The following is a 14,046-nucleotide window of genomic DNA, read 5'->3' on the forward strand; positions in this document are numbered from 1 at the left end:
CTGATAATTTTGCCCACACCTCCTTGTGCTCGGCGACCGAGATACCAACATTCGCCAAGCCATCATGCGCCCCTGCTCCTCGGTTCTGCGCTGGTGTTCGTCAGGCCTCGCGATTGCTGTCGCTGCGACGACAGACTGCGCGTCGTCGGGCACGTGCGAGGCGCCGGCGTCTGCCGCGCTCGAGTACGACTCGATCGAGGGCCAGCACCTCCCGCACCCTATCGGCCGCGTCGTCGGGCACTATGCCGCTTCGTACCGTGCCAACTTTCCGAACGAGGTGCACATCTTGATTACTATATGACCGAATGGAGCGTATGGCTGCAATAGGATCGATGGAACGTCCATGTGGATGCGACTGACGGCGTTCTCGCGGCTGTCATGGACGGCCACGGTCTCGTGATGATTTTACCACCCGACGCAACAACTCATTCGAGCGTGTCCTAGGCGGCTGGCAGGTGGCCGAGTTTGTGCAAACGCACTTGGTCAACCACACGCGTCGCGCGCTGCAGAGCGCGGCGCCGGCGCAAGCCCTCGCCAAAGCCTTTTACGACACGGACACGCAGCTCAAGGCCCATTTGCGTCCGTCGTTGGAGCTCGGCTTTGGCGTCGTGAACCGCGTCGGGGCGTGCGGACTCGTCGCCTACACCCACGGCGACGCTCTCTATATTGCCAACGGTAGGCCATGTGCCACGACAGCTCGAGTCATCGCCGGTCGAGTAGCTGGCGACGTGCGAGCGGTACTCGGCCGTGTCGGTACCAAAGGAACGGTGCGCGCCACGCCGCTTAGCCGCGACCACAACGCCAAGTACGCGCGCGAGCAAGAAAAGCTACTTGAGGCCCACCCTGGTGAAGACGACATCGTCGTGTGCCGCAGCCAGGACGCGTGCTACGTTAAGGGCGGCCTCCAGCCCACGAGGTGTGCTACTTCAGCGTTGCATCGCCTTTCCGACCTCGATTGGATAGAGCGTTTGGGGACTTTGTCTTTAAAGACGCGACGTTCAACGGGTCGCCGTATCCCGAACGTCGCGGCGGCGGTCGCTACATGGCGCCGCCGTACACGCCGCCGTACATTTCCAGCGTGCCCGATGTGCACCTGCACAACTTGACGGCCGCCGACAAGTTTCTCATCCTCGGTATCATTCCGTCTCGTCATCCAGACCAACCGAGGCGATGACGATGCTATCATTGCAGGCAGCGACGGTGTGTGGGACTTTGTGACCAACCAACAAGTATGTACATATACAAAACCTCAAGGAGGTCACTGCGGGAGACAAAAATGCGTGTCAATAGGCAGTCGACCTCGTACAGCACTATGTTTCCATCGGAGAGCACGCGCTGGCGAGCCAAGGGCTTGTGCACCACGTCATCTCGCGCGCAGCCGCCGAGTACAAGTCTGCGCCCCCACACGGAGAGACCTATCGACTCACATCGTGGTAGGCAGACGATCGATGCACTTGCGGCGCTGCCGCCCGGGCGCGACCGGCGCCGGCTCCACGACGACACGACCGTGGTCATTCTCTTCTTTGGCTAGCTAGCCATGGCGATGGCCAAGTCGCGGTTAAAATGCGCCAAGTACATGCTGGCGCGGGCGTGCATCTCGTCCCAGCCATCTCGGTCGTCGTCGTCTTCGTTCAAGCGTGGCCGCGTATTCCAAAAGAGTTTGGTTTCGAGGACGCAGCCGTCGTCGAGGGCTTGGACGAGGATCCTACCCACCATGTTGGCAGAGAGACATCTATCGAGGCGGCAGTGTAAAGGTATTTAGTACCACGCGGTCTTGTTGCGCGACGGCTCGGCGCTGGTCGGGTACATGTGGTCGTCGTGGATGGTCTGGCTCACATGCACAAACTCGAGCGCCGACGGAAACGACCGGTATACGATGTTTTCGTGGGCGTCGCGGCTGTAGATGGTACCTGGCAGCTAATATTGTAGCGTGCATGAACAGTGGGTTGACCACGTCGTTGCAGTACCGCGTTGTCGAGGATGCGGCGCCCCGAGAGACCAAAGTGGAACGAGTTGCGCTCGTAGAGACGGTGATACGCGCCGGCGACGACGGCCACTGTCGTGTTGGTCCAGATCCGGCGCTGGACGAGGCGAAAGACAACATTAGCGCCGGCCAAAGTGACGTCAAAGCTCTGGACGTTGTCGATTGGGAGGCGCAAGCCGTCCATGACGGCGTACCGGTGCACGTACAGCTGCTTGGTGACCCAGTCGAGGCCCAGCTGCCGCGCCTCGGGGTCCTTGTCGAGCGAGATGGGCGTGAACGACGGCGGCGCCGAGAGCGACGGCTACGCAAAAGACCGAACGCTTTACACGAAGAAGGACGACGCTTCTACCGGTACGGCGTCCACCCAGCGAGCCATAAGGAGGGCGACGTGCTGCTGCCGTGCGAGCTGCTGTCGAAGGGCGCGCTGGGTAGCGTAGCCGTCCGTGACGTCGTCGCGAAGGGCGCGCGCGACCTCGGCCCATGGCAGCACTGTTGACGCGAGGCACGCTCTGAGGTCGGCTTCGAGCTCAATGACGCGGCGCCGAAGAAAATCAAGCTGCTGCTGGACCTTGATGCGGAACGCGCGCTTCTTGTCGCGGTTCACGCGGCGCTTGAGCGTTGCGACGTCGTCCATCATCACACCGACACTGAATGCTTGTCCTGTCTGTACCGGGACAGGCGCAAAGCCAGGGCGTCAATGGAGTGTAATGTACTGTACTTGGCCACAGCTCGCGACCACAGAGAGGGCGGTTGGAGGGCGTGTAGCTTTGGACCACGTAGCACATGTAATAGTCTTCTGGTGACACGTCGCCGGCTTTGTCCTAAGCGTGGTGCTGCGGTGCGTGTGCGACTCTAACATGACCGTCCACCTAATATATCGCACTATGGTATACAATGTACACATTGTCTATCAATGGGTAGAGTCTAATTGAAACGCTCGGTGTAATCGTGTGCTCAATCATGCGCGATCGCTGAGGTCCAGGAGCAGCAAGGACGTCTGTAGCTCTTCGTTGACGGTCTCCATAAGCGTTGAGAACGCTTCGCCGAGATGCTCCTTTAAAATGACGTCGACGGGCCGCGACGCTTGCCGCATTTGCTCGGCGTGGTGCTCGCACACGCTCAACTTGGCTTCCTCGAGGAGCGAGAGGTACCCACTCTCTTTGGTCCACGTCTGCGATTTCTGAAACACCTTGGTCTCCATGACCACGTTGGGGCCGATCACATCCAGTACGATCCTACACAGCAGTCCAGCCTCTCGACGACGGACGGAGCGTACCAGTTGGCCTTGTGCCGGTGCAGCGGCGTCAGCGGGTGCTTGGGTCGTCGTGGATGCTGTGCTGGACAAAGACGACGCGGTTCTCCGAGACAAACTCGCGGTGCACGAGGTTGTCGTTGACCGCATGGTGGCGGCTGTAGATGAACTCGTCGCCCAGGATCTACGCTCAGGCTCGAAATCGAGACGTGGAGTCGTCCAGGTACTACCGAGGCGTCGAGGCGCTGCCGGTTGGCGGCCACAAACGGCATCGTGCTCGTGTGGCAGAGGCGCCGGTAGGCCTCGAGGACGCGGTCGAGGCTCGCGTAATGAATGCACCGATCCCGGTAGATGTACTCGATGTAGCCCTTGGACGTGTCAAAGACGAATTCTTGCATCGGCGACTGGTCGCTCGGGTGGAAGCCCATGCGCTGCAGCACCGAGTCGGTGTGGTAGTACATGTGCTGCGTGATCCAGTCGCACACGGCGCGCCGCGCCTCGTCGTTGTCGCAGAGCCCGGCGCGGAACCATGTCGGTAACTCGTTCGGCCCGCGCTAGGAACACTCGGATGAGAAACTACGTAGCACGGAAGGTCCCGTACCTCGATGGGCTGGTAGATGGATTGGAGCCACTTGGTCATGGCATGCGTGAGTGCGACGCGAGCGCGGACGGTCGCGTTCAAGTCCGTATTCGTGGCTTGGCACTCGGCGAGGTCGTGCCGCAGTGCCTGCTCGACGTGGCTCCACGGCAATAGCATTGAACGGCCCTTCTTGCGCATCTCGAGCTCGGCCTCGAGCTCGGCCACGCGCCGACGAAGGAACTCGAGCTGCTGGTTGACCTTGCGCCGAAAGTCGCGCTGCTGGTTGCGCTTCAAGAGCCGCTTGGCGTCCATGGCCTTGGCCGTCTCCTCCACTGGACTCTCCGAGTCGGTCGAGTCCCGCGGGCTATCGTTGCTCGTCGTTGTCGTCGTCGTTGTCGCTGCCTTGGTTGCCATCGCCGTCGTCCTGCGCGTGGTAAAATTACCGCCTGGTTCGAAAAGGTTGGGACGGTACAAATCTGATCTGTCGACCAGATAATGGCTGATGCTGTCCTTCCTGCCAGTTGCCTGCTGCTGCTTGGCCCACACGTCGTTGCTGCCACACAAGGCGACGAGCGCACACGGCCACCATACCAGCGCGGCTGCGATGTAGCGATGCGGCAGATGCGACGCTGGCGGCCGCGCGTCGACGTGATTACCCGACCAGCACTCACTCTGGGCCCGCGATGTTGGTCGATCACCCGGGTGTCTCAACTCACTGCGGCCGCAGCGCATCCAGTCGCTACCGCTCCAGTACAGTACCCGTACCGGTTGTGCATCGACCTCACTCTGACCTGGCTTGCGGGGTAATCAACGCCAACGTCCATCCAAGAAACCAACCGTCAAGCCTGCATCAACGCCGTCGATGCAGGCTTGATTCGTGTCTTGGATGGACGGTTGGCTTCCAGTGTATGCATATTCTGTTATTCTGTTTGCACACGTTCTTGTGGTACGGCTATCCTGGACATGCTCAGTCAAATGCGGCGGCGGCTACGTGGCAGCCTACCAGATGGTTCTGGTCGCATCTTGACAAATCGACGGGAGAGCAGTATACGTAGACGCAGTAGCATGTCGAGCCCCGTGACCTCGGACGAGTCGTGCGACGATGCGCAGCGCGTGCGCAAGCGCGAGAAGCAGCGGGACTTCCGGCGCAAGGTGCACCACCAGCTCGAGTTTCTCCGCGGCCGCGTCGCCCACCTCGAGACGCAGCTCCGGGCGGCGCGCGCTCGGAAGGCCATGGTCCCGCTGTCGTGGTGCGAGGTCGCGCGCGCCCTCAAGGCCGACGTCGTCGCGACCAAAGGCGTGCGCAAGTCGCTCCTCGCGCAAGCCGAGGACCACGCCGAGTTTCTCGAGGCCATGGTCAAGTGGGTCCAGTCGCTCTCGCCCGAGGTAGCTCGACCGCAATGCGACCTCAATTGTTGTCATCATACTCACTCCTATCATGGCTAGCGACCGCCGTCGCGGTTCCCGCTCTGGTACAATGTCGGCCTCTGCGGCTCGAACGCGTCGCGCCGCGCAGCGTTGGACTGGATCACACAGCACATGTACCACCACACGCCCATGGTGCTCCAGCACATGGGCTTCCACCCGACCGATACGACGCCGTCGCAGGCGTTCATCTTTGACAACTCGAAAGGCTACATCGAGTACATTTACACGGACCGGCGCATTCACTGCGCCGCGACGCTGGCCCAGGTGCTCGCGGCGTACCAGCGGCTCTACTACGCCAACTCGGTCGACTTTGTCGTTGCGGGACGCCAAGTGATGGACCAAGATGTAAGACGATCTTTGCCGCGGCGTCTGCGATATGCATGGAGTGTAGGAGCTCGGAAAGGACTTCATCTACAGTCGGCGCGAATTCAAAAATGAAAATGTCGTCCACCGCGAGTTTGTCTCGGAGCACCAAATCGTGCACGTCCAGCACAGCATCCACGACGACAGCAAGCACCCGCTGGGCGCGATCCACCGCCACCGCATGGCCTGGTACGATCGGACGCCAAGCAGATCGTTCACGCTTGGATAGGATCGTGCTGGAAGCCGTGTCGCCCACCATGGTGGTTGAGACCAAAGTGTTTCAAAAGTCGCAGAGCTGGACCGAAGCCGCGGGGTACGTCTCGGTCGACGAAGAAGCGCGCATCGTGGGGGTGTTTGAGGAGCCGCACATGGACCAAGACGACTATGACATGCTGCCGCCGTCGGTTCAAGAGGCGCAGCTCCGCCAGCACGTCACATCGACGCTCTCGCGCTGCATGCAAACCCTCAACGGCGAGCTCGAAATGGCGCTGCAGCAACTCGACCTCGAGGAAGCGCAAGCGGCGATCGAGGCGCTGCCTCGGGACGCGTCGTGCTGCCTGTACTAATACCAGACCCCTATTGATGTATCTGTCGCTCTTGGATATTGAGAAAGGAATGAGGAAAAATGGCGTTCACACCAAATGGTCTTAGCTCTTCTTTCCTACTTTAATATGTAAAGCACTAAATTCTAGTTGGTGGAGTCCTTCTTGTGTAGAAATCTGGCAACACCACTCAATCTTTTACTCACTCGATCAATAGATCCTCGTTTTAGACGAGCTCGATCGACGTGGCTTGGCGCGCGGCGTGCTCCCGCAGCACTTGGTCGAGCTCGTAGTTGAGGGTCTTCATGCAGCGTGGATAAGTCTTGGCCATGTGGCTTCGCAGCTGGTCTTCTTGCACCGAGAGTGGCAGCATGGCAAAGTCGTCGCGGTCCACAGCTGCCTTGTACTCGTCAAAGTACCCCGTGAGGTCGGCCTCGACCTCGATCGGAACGTAGCCAGTCCCCCGCATCCACGCTTGCGACTTGTGAAAATAGCGCGTCTCCATGACCACATCAGGTGCGATCGCGTCCAGAACGATCCTACGCGATGGGATTGCAATCATTAAAACATCAAAAGATGAGGCGAACCAGGTTGTGCGGTGGCGGTGGATCGAGCCCAGGGGGTGCTTGCTGTCGTCGTGGATGCTGTGCTGGACGTGCACGATCTGGTGCTCCGAGACAAACTCGCGGTGCACCCTGCAGTCCTTCTTGGACTTGCGCCGACTGTAGATAAAGTCGTCGCCAAGAAGCTACGCAAATGATTGTCTCTCGAACTATATATGCGAGGAACAGGTTATGACTACCTTTCGATCAAGGACCTTGCACCCCGCGATGACAAACTCGACCGAGTTGGTGTGGTAGAGGTGCTTATACGCGGCAAAGACGCGCGCCAAGCTCGCAGGAATGAAGCGCCGGTCCGTGTAAATGTACTCGTTGTATCCTTTGGACGTGTCGAACACAAACTGTTGGCTCGGGAACCGGTCGGTCGGGTGGAAGCCGGCGGCGCGGAGCACGGTGGGCGTGTGGTAGTACATGTGCTGCGTGATCCAGTCCAAGGCCGCTCGGCGCGTTGTGTCGCTGCCGCCGAGACCAACGTTGAACCAGAGCGGGTACGCCGACGGCGGTCGCTACGACAACAACATTGGTACAGCGACGGCCTACAGTATTAGTACCTCGACGGCCGGGTAGAGCGAGTGGACCCAGCGTAACATTGCCTCGAGAAAGGCGGCTTGGTCGGCCACGGACGCCTGGAGCTTCTTGGTTGCGCGCTGCTCGACCTTGACGTCGTTGCGCATGGCCCGTGCGATGTCGACCCACGAGAGCCCGAGCGCCTTGTCGCGCTTGAGCGTCTGGAGCTCGCTCTCGAGGGTCGCGACGCGGCCGCGGAGAAAGCTGAGCTGGTGCTGGACCTTGGCGCGGAACTCGCGCTGCTTGTTGCGCTGGAGCTCGCGCTTGGCCGCGTCGCCTGGCATTCTTATTTTGAGGGTTGCGTCAGCCAATCACGTGATTGCGTCGTTGCAAGGGCAACGCCATCGCAACACGTGGCGCGTGCTATGCGTTTTTCGGCCGGCGAAAAGGAGATCCAATGAACAGTCTATGTACCCTCGAAAGGACGTAGATAGAGCATCTCCAACCTCAATCTCCAACCTCAATCTCCAACCTCCAACCTCCAACGGTATACGTGGACGGAATGACCACTTGGATCTTTTTTGGTACGACTTCTCGAGGTGGCACTCGGACCCGTGGACCGGACGTAGGGACACACAGGGTCACCGGGAGAAAGCTTGTCCCGTCGCTGCCCTGTCTTCAATCGAGTGTCCATGCCGGACAAGCCGAGCGTGGTTTGACCAAAACCCACGAATACCGTTGTCTGGTGTTGTCTCGTGCATACACTGTATATAAGGGAAACCAACTCGTTCTCATTGGGCTTCGCCGCTGTATCCAGCGCGGTTCCTCGATTGCGTCCAACGTGGTGCGACTCGGGTGCGCCTACTTGTACCTCTTGTCGTGGACCCGTTTTGGTGGCGCGGGCTCACGAGTAGTAGGGCGAGAACTCGCGCTGGGTCAGAGCCATTTCGTCCAAGTACTTGTAGCTCGATCGGTGCAAAATGCGATTCTTTTCGATCGCGACGATGCGAATGGATCCAATCGCGCGGCTAAAGATCGTCCGAAGCCAGGTTGTCGGAAGGAAGCGGTAGAGAAGCTCGTACTGGACGTTCGACGTGCGCGTGAGCGCTGCGTCTGAGACTTGCAGCATGTTCTTGACCAAGAGGACGCCATTGTCGACGCCCACCCTGCCGTCCTCTGTCGTCACGAGGACACCGTACGGCGACGTGAGGACGCTGGAAAAGTCGGGGATCTCGAGGTACTCGAGCACCGAGTTGGTCATGGGCACGACATCGGAGCTGTGCACGCTGGCAGCGTACGCCGAATGCGCATAGACGCAGAGTATCGCTAGAAAGACGACACCGCTGGCCGCGACGCCCGAGAGATACGACGTGCGGGCGATCGCGTCAAAGCTAAAGCAGTTGCTCGACGTCGCATGCCCGCACGGTCCCGGCACCGTCTTGCTCATGTCTGGAAACACAAAGGCTTCGAGTACAAAGACGAGCATCCAGTTGCCGACGCTACACACCAAAAGCAGCCACGTCTGCGTGACCAGTCGCGGGTTGAACCACATCTGGATGAGCGGTCCCGTCGTGATGCCGACGATGGATGCGAGCTGCGCGGGGCCGAGCCACTTGTAGTACGCGGGCGTCTCGGCGCTCGGCCGTTTGATCAAGTACGTCGTCAGCGTCTGGAGGTTGGCGTTGCCGTAGAAGCTGACAAAGACGATCGCGAGGTCGACGACCGTCTTGGACATGTAGACTGGTACGCAGCAGACCACGCTGTGCCGCAGAAAGACAAGCTGCAGCGCCACGAGGTACACGGTGAGCAGCCAGAGCACAACGCTGTTGGTGAGCATGAGCGCGTCGCTCTCCCAGACCATCGTCACCAATCCCTGCGTATGCAGCAGCCAGCCAAGACCCGTGTCGAGGTTCAGCGTGGCGCAACTGGCCGCGGGCAGCACGTCCCATGGCGCAAGCGTCCGAAGAATACCGCGTTCGTACTCGTCAAAGAACGTCAAGGTGGTGAGCCGCATCGTCGACGCACCGTTTCGGAACGTGGCGAGGTAGCCTGGGTTCAAGTAGACGTCACTGCGTGGCGCGACACCCAAGTACGTGGCCTTGCCGTGGCTGGCGCGGATTGCGTACGTGTTGGCGTCCAAGTCGGCGTCGTTTTCGCAGACCCAGTTGGAATCGTACTTGCGCAGCGAGCAAAACGCGATCGAGTCCACCTCGGCCGTCGACGGTGGCGCCGACGCGAGGTAGAAGGTCGCTCGCTTCACCATGCACGTGATGGCCATGTCGTGTCCCGCAATCGAGATCTGCGCGGTCGGTTTGTTCCACCCGCTCATGTTGTTGATGTGCTGGATCGTGACGGTCTGGGTCGGGTCCTGGAAACGCGGGTCGTCGAAGCGTGGAACGAGCGCCAGCGCTTTCGCCACGTGGCCCCACAGCTGATTGCTCGTGCTCTGAAACCCGTTGGCACATGTGGTGTTGCGCTTTCCACACTGCGCGTAGACGAGCGTGCTCAGCGAGAGCTTGGCGTCAAATGGAAGCGATGCCGAGAGCGCCAGGTTCGTCGAGCCTTGCAGTAGCACGGTGATTGGTATCGAAAACTTGTTGCTAGTGTACGTCGCTATGTTGAGGCCCATAAAGATGGTCGTGTTGGCTAGCGAGCTTAGCTTGTACGAGCTGACTGCTACGAGTGTCGCAAAGACCAAGTAGAGCAGTGCCAGCGCAAGTCCTTGGCGACATCGCTGCCGAGGCCGCGACGCGATGAGGAGGTCGGGCGTCGGTGCGATCTTCTGGACCATCGTTGTTGTGTTTCGCAAGGCAGTATGGACAGGTGATGCGATCGCTAAAAGTAGCCCCTCGGCATCCGTCTCCTCTATTTTGGGTCCGACCTCTGGAAGAAACAACGCACGTAGCTCCAATTGGTTGTGCCACGTCAATCAACCCGGGCTGCGTACACCGTCCTGCATGTTGTCTCCAGCGTCAGGACGGAGGCTTCGCTGATATCGGTAGAAAGGTCGCAGCAACACGCAACAGAGGGCGGTCATTACGTCGTCCTTGGATGGTGGAAATCGAGAGGCGATACTTGGTGCACGCACGTGTGCTCGTAGCACATGTACGACGGCTGTGCACAACCTGGTCGGTATGCACCACAGGACGTATCCGCTGGCGGTCGACGATCGCACTGCCTTGCCGCCTCTCGGTGGCGCATGAAACGGTCCATTCAAATTGGAACACCATGGACGGGCCTTCCCGCCGTTCCAAACCCGGCAAGATGCAACCCGCGCTGTCGTCGCCCAACCTCTTGATGCCACCGAGCCGCGAAGAAGTCGTGCTCGAGTTCTACAACCCGCACCTCCGCGTCGGGCGCGAAGGCGGCGGCTTGAGCGTACACCTCTCTAGCGCTCCCGCGTCTCCCTTCACCCGCCGTGTGAATAGGAGTCGATGAAGCGCGCGCTCGTCGGGCTCGACCGCATTGGCCCGACGTCGCCACAAACCAAGTGTGTGTCGTTTGTCGATCCGCTCGAAGATGCGACGAAGCGAGATCTGCGCAAGAGCCACCTCCTGCACCCGCTGCCGTCGGTGGCGTCACCCAAGAAGCCGACACCAACGCGCTGTCAGCGCTGCTTCTCGTCCAACGTCGTGTATGTGCCGTCTTGCGCGTACTGCGAGAAGCTCCAGCTCCTCTCCAACGCCAACACGCTGGCCAAGCGGTTTGCGTTCAACCTCCTCGAACGCGAGCCGACAATTCCGCCGCAGCAGGTGCCAGCTTCTTCTTGTCGTCAAGCATGCTTCCCTACTGCCATGTAGCTTCTCGACTCGGTCTTTGGCTACCTCTACGAGCTGCAAGACCCAGTGACTGCGAATCGAGACGTGCTCGCGATGTAAGATGCATTGCGCTGGTCCTGTCGATGCAAGCCGCACTGCGTAGACGCAGCGATGTCGTCGCACTCGAGGCCAACAATGGTTCCGGCGTCTCGAAAGACGAAGCCGCGCACATGATCCGCAGTGCCGAGGCCGCGCCCTCTGCGCTGGCGGCGACGCGTGACGCGATCCTCGAGCTCAAGCAGGCGCGCGCCTCCATCGTCACCAGCAAGGTGGTCTTGTCGCAGCCGACCAAGGTGTCGCTCGTGCAGTACTTGCTCGACACGTTTGCCCAACCGAGCGGCGCGGGCGCCGACTGGACTCGCGAACAGCGCTGGGACCACCAAGACATGTGCGTCGAGATGCTTAAACTCCTCTCGACCGACGACGTCGACGACGTGCTGCGGACATACAATGCGTGGAAGCATGTGAACGAGGTCAACCAAAAGCAGCGTGCGATGGAGCGCGCATGGAAGCAGCGGCTCTTCCAGACGACGGTGCCCGTACCGCTCGAGGATGAGCCCGTCGAGACTGGTTGGTATGTAGGAGAAGCCTCGTAACGTGCAGACGCCAGGGGACGACGACGAGGACGACGACTGCGAGACGACTCGTCAGAACGTTGACCGACCACTCACCCTGCGCCAAAAAAAGGCCAATCGTGTGAGCGTCTCGGAAGAACACCGGCGTACGCTCATCGCACAGCACCATTCCGGTCAACGCGGCCGTCTCCCGATCAAGACCGCAAGCGCAACTGCGAGCTCGGCACCGCTTGCGGCTCTCAAGGAGCTGCCACCGTCCAGCCCCACAAAAGAGAGCGATGCGGAATCCAACCTTCAGCAGCTCTTCTTGACCGCCGAGCGGTACCGATCCGCATCGAGCAATGGAATGTTCCACATTGACCACCTCGGCCTCCTCGAACAAGCGGGGCTTTCGATGCACGAGTTAGCGACGGTCGCCAAGTTTGGTAGAGGACAATGTTTTCCATACTCCCGTCTGTACCCAATATTGTCGCATAGACCGACGCACGCAAATGGTGTACCTCTTGGCCGACGAGAACGACCGCGCGACACTGCTGCACCTCTCATCGCTCGGGCGTGTCAACCGTGTCGCCGAGTGGCTTGAGCGTAACGTCGACAACGAGACGCTTCTCATTGCGGCGACATCGGCGAAAGGCCAGCTCCTCAGTACGGAGGAGCGCCGCCTCATTTTAGCTATGGACGACATTGATCTCCGGTACCACCTCAGCTTTTGGAAGCAGCTGCAGCAGACGCGCGCGCACAAGAAGGCGCCGGCGACGTCGGTGCATTTTCTGCACCTCAACCTGCCGCACCACGAGCGCGACTCGTTCTTCCGCGTGCCGCGCTACTGGCAAAAGCTCATCAAGGCCCGCGATCCGAGTGTGCAGCCGATGCCGATTGCAGTCATTCGGCCGTTCGTGCTGCAGCTCTACATCCGCTGTGCCCAAGAAACCGTCGATGAGTACGACTTGGCCGAGTTTGTCGTCGAGCACATGACACTGTCGTTTGGTGCGGCGACGCACGTGCGGCTGCAAGGCTTCATCACAGCGCTCGAGCAGTACCACACCAAAGATTCGTGGCTCTACACCTTTTTGCCGTTTTTGCCACGTACTGCTTTCAAACCGTCTCTATCTTGAAAGATTGAAACATTGATAGATTACCGAGCGATTGCCCGCGGGCTGCTTTCGGTTCTACCTCTCGGCGGTGCTCTGCCTGCGCTTTAGCACGCCGAATCGATCGCAGATCGCCGACTACATTGTGCCAAAAGAGCTCTTCCATCCGCTCCTCGCGACCAAAGCCAAGATGGCGCTGCAAGCGATCGCGCGGGATGCCCACGTCCGCGACGAGCACTGGCTAGCGACGTTCACCGAGATGCGGACTGTCTGCCCGCGCACCAAGGGCGTCGTGAGCAACCATCTGCACGTCGTGGGCCTCTCGGTTTTCATGGACCTCGTGCTCGGCATTTGGGAGGCCAACCGCGAGAGCATGACCAAGGAAATGCGCGCGCTCTTTGAGCAGTTTGACACGGACCACAGCAAGAGCTTGAGCTACGCCGAGTTCAAGGCCTTCATCACGCACTGCAGCGCAACCCTCGAGGCCAAGACGCGCCCGCACTCACCTTTACGCGGGGCGTCGCTGAGCTCTCTCCTCGAACCCAAAAACACCCCGGAACGCCGCCACGCCACGTCGTCGCCCAAGGACGAGAAGGATATCATCAAGCTCTACGCCAAGTGCCTCATGCAGTCCGATAAGGACGAAGTCAACGTCGAGTCGTTCGTGCTCGGTGGCCTCGACAGTACGTTGGCGCTCTTGTCTGTATGCTCGTGGCTACCAGTCGCGTAGACCCGCTCATTTTGACACTGCTGGGGTTTCCCGTGCCACCGACGCACACGTCGGCAGCAGGCGTCATGGCGCTGCAGCTCGTCACGCGCGCTGTCCGCGCCTACATTCACCGAAAGCGAAGTCGTGCCGCGGCCATGGCCAAGGCTAGAATTAGCTGATCGAACGTTGTCGTGTGCTTGTTGTGTGCTGCCGTGCAGTGGTTCAAGCGCCTACCTACGTGGCCAGTGCGTATTCCGTGGGACGCTGGCCAGGTTGAAGTAGCTTACTCCCACGATCCGCCCATGCTTGCTTGCTCCAGTTCGTAGTGCTCGGGGTCCACGCATGAGGTACTTCACGTTGGCTAGCGAGCGCGCGTGGCCATGCATCGCATCGCAGCAACTTCCACAGCTGGGCCATGATTACCATGGACTGTGGCATCAAGATCCAAGGAGTGGGATCGCGGATCGCGATGGCTTCGCCCAGCCCCATCAAGATCTTCCTCGCATGGACCAGGCGACTTCATGTCGCCATTGCCGTCTGACGAGATCACCATGGCCCAGTGCTGAAGCATGGTGGC

At 60.0% G+C, this 14,046-nt stretch overlaps 7 protein-coding genes across 7 annotated transcripts; 3 read left to right on the forward strand and 4 right to left on the reverse strand.

The window, feature by feature from the left end:
* Nucleotides 1-64: 64 nt before the first annotated feature.
* SPRG_03363 (hypothetical protein) lies at nucleotides 65-1,641 on the forward strand (the record flags this gene model as incomplete). Its single annotated transcript, XM_012341940.1, has 8 exons — nucleotides 65-277; nucleotides 328-391; nucleotides 445-675; nucleotides 721-916; nucleotides 964-1,133; nucleotides 1,192-1,229; nucleotides 1,291-1,391; nucleotides 1,438-1,641. The coding sequence occupies 8 exons, from the start codon at nucleotides 65-67 to the stop codon at nucleotides 1,529-1,531; spliced, it is 1,107 nt and encodes a 368-aa protein (XP_012197330.1). The 3' UTR covers nucleotides 1,532-1,641.
* Nucleotides 1,642-1,758: 117 nt separating this feature from the next.
* SPRG_03364 (hypothetical protein) lies at nucleotides 1,759-2,618 on the reverse strand (the record flags this gene model as incomplete). The annotated part of the gene is made up of 3 exons (XM_012341941.1): nucleotides 1,759-1,917; nucleotides 1,968-2,285; nucleotides 2,334-2,618. The coding sequence occupies 3 exons, from the start codon at nucleotides 2,616-2,618 to the stop codon at nucleotides 1,759-1,761; spliced, it is 762 nt and encodes a 253-aa protein (XP_012197331.1).
* A 228-nt stretch (nucleotides 2,619-2,846) lies between these two features.
* On the reverse strand, nucleotides 2,847-4,322 carry SPRG_03365 (hypothetical protein). The gene is made up of 4 exons (XM_012341942.1): nucleotides 3,838-4,322; nucleotides 3,467-3,790; nucleotides 3,261-3,420; nucleotides 2,847-3,219 (listed from the first exon to the last, which is right to left on the reverse strand). Exons 1-3 carry the CDS (start codon nucleotides 4,228-4,230, stop codon nucleotides 3,289-3,291), a joined length of 849 nt encoding a protein of 282 aa, XP_012197332.1. The 5' UTR covers nucleotides 4,231-4,322; the 3' UTR covers nucleotides 2,847-3,219; nucleotides 3,261-3,288.
* Nucleotides 4,323-4,843: 521 nt separating this feature from the next.
* Nucleotides 4,844-6,245, forward strand: SPRG_03366 (hypothetical protein). The gene is made up of 4 exons (XM_012341943.1): nucleotides 4,844-5,202; nucleotides 5,263-5,589; nucleotides 5,636-5,796; nucleotides 5,837-6,245. Exons 1-4 carry the CDS (start codon nucleotides 4,882-4,884, stop codon nucleotides 6,171-6,173), a joined length of 1,146 nt encoding a protein of 381 aa, XP_012197333.1. The 5' UTR covers nucleotides 4,844-4,881; the 3' UTR covers nucleotides 6,174-6,245.
* On the reverse strand, nucleotides 6,235-7,639 carry SPRG_03367 (hypothetical protein). Its single transcript, XM_012341944.1, has 4 exons — nucleotides 7,321-7,639; nucleotides 6,952-7,275; nucleotides 6,737-6,897; nucleotides 6,235-6,688 (listed from the first exon to the last, which is right to left on the reverse strand). Exons 1-4 carry the CDS (start codon nucleotides 7,618-7,620, stop codon nucleotides 6,376-6,378), a joined length of 1,098 nt encoding a protein of 365 aa, XP_012197334.1. The 5' UTR covers nucleotides 7,621-7,639; the 3' UTR covers nucleotides 6,235-6,375.
* A 526-nt stretch (nucleotides 7,640-8,165) lies between these two features.
* Nucleotides 8,166-10,122, reverse strand: SPRG_03368 (hypothetical protein). Its single transcript, XM_012341945.1, has one exon. It carries the CDS (start codon nucleotides 10,065-10,067, stop codon nucleotides 8,181-8,183), a length of 1,887 nt encoding a protein of 628 aa, XP_012197335.1. The 5' UTR covers nucleotides 10,068-10,122; the 3' UTR covers nucleotides 8,166-8,180.
* A 483-nt stretch (nucleotides 10,123-10,605) lies between these two features.
* Nucleotides 10,606-13,648, forward strand: SPRG_03369 (hypothetical protein; the record flags this gene model as incomplete). Its single annotated transcript, XM_012341946.1, has 9 exons — nucleotides 10,606-10,654; nucleotides 10,705-11,028; nucleotides 11,077-11,150; nucleotides 11,198-11,627; nucleotides 11,677-12,094; nucleotides 12,147-12,755; nucleotides 12,804-12,835; nucleotides 12,891-13,443; nucleotides 13,491-13,648. The coding sequence occupies exons 2-9, from the start codon at nucleotides 10,711-10,713 to the stop codon at nucleotides 13,646-13,648; spliced, it is 2,592 nt and encodes an 863-aa protein (XP_012197336.1). The 5' UTR covers nucleotides 10,606-10,654; nucleotides 10,705-10,710.
* Between the last annotated feature and the right edge of the window lie 398 nt (nucleotides 13,649-14,046).

This window comes from Saprolegnia parasitica (assembly GCF_000151545.1).
Source record: "Saprolegnia parasitica CBS 223.65 unplaced genomic scaffold supercont2.8, whole genome shotgun sequence".
Taxonomy (NCBI): Eukaryota; Oomycota; class Saprolegniomycetes; order Saprolegniales; family Saprolegniaceae; genus Saprolegnia; species Saprolegnia parasitica.

Coding starts and splice junctions, on each gene's coding strand:
- SPRG_03366 (XM_012341943.1), top strand. CDS start 4,882: ATGTCGAGCCCCGTGACCTCGGACGAGTCGTGCGACGATGCGCAGCGC. Junction 5,590..5,635: donor GCCAAGTGATGGACCAAGAT/GTAAGACGATCT, acceptor CATGGAGTGTAG/GAGCTCGGAAAGGACTTCAT. Junction 5,797..5,836: donor CACCGCCACCGCATGGCCTG/GTACGATCGGAC, acceptor ACGCTTGGATAG/GATCGTGCTGGAAGCCGTGT.
- SPRG_03368 (XM_012341945.1), bottom strand. CDS start 10,067: ATGGTCCAGAAGATCGCACCGACGCCCGACCTCCTCATCGCGTCGCGG.
- SPRG_03367 (XM_012341944.1), bottom strand. CDS start 7,620: ATGCCAGGCGACGCGGCCAAGCGCGAGCTCCAGCGCAACAAGCAGCGC. Junction 7,276..7,320: donor CGCTCTACCCGGCCGTCGAG/GTACTAATACTG, acceptor TTGTTGTCGTAG/CGACCGCCGTCGGCGTACCC. Junction 6,689..6,736: donor CACCGCCACCGCACAACCTG/GTTCGCCTCATC, acceptor CCCATCGCGTAG/GATCGTTCTGGACGCGATCG.
- SPRG_03365 (XM_012341942.1), bottom strand. CDS start 4,230: ATGGCAACCAAGGCAGCGACAACGACGACGACAACGACGAGCAACGAT. Junction 3,791..3,837: donor CCATCTACCAGCCCATCGAG/GTACGGGACCTT, acceptor GAGTGTTCCTAG/CGCGGGCCGAACGAGTTACC. Junction 3,421..3,466: donor GGCAGCGCCTCGACGCCTCG/GTAGTACCTGGA, acceptor GCCTGAGCGTAG/ATCCTGGGCGACGAGTTCAT.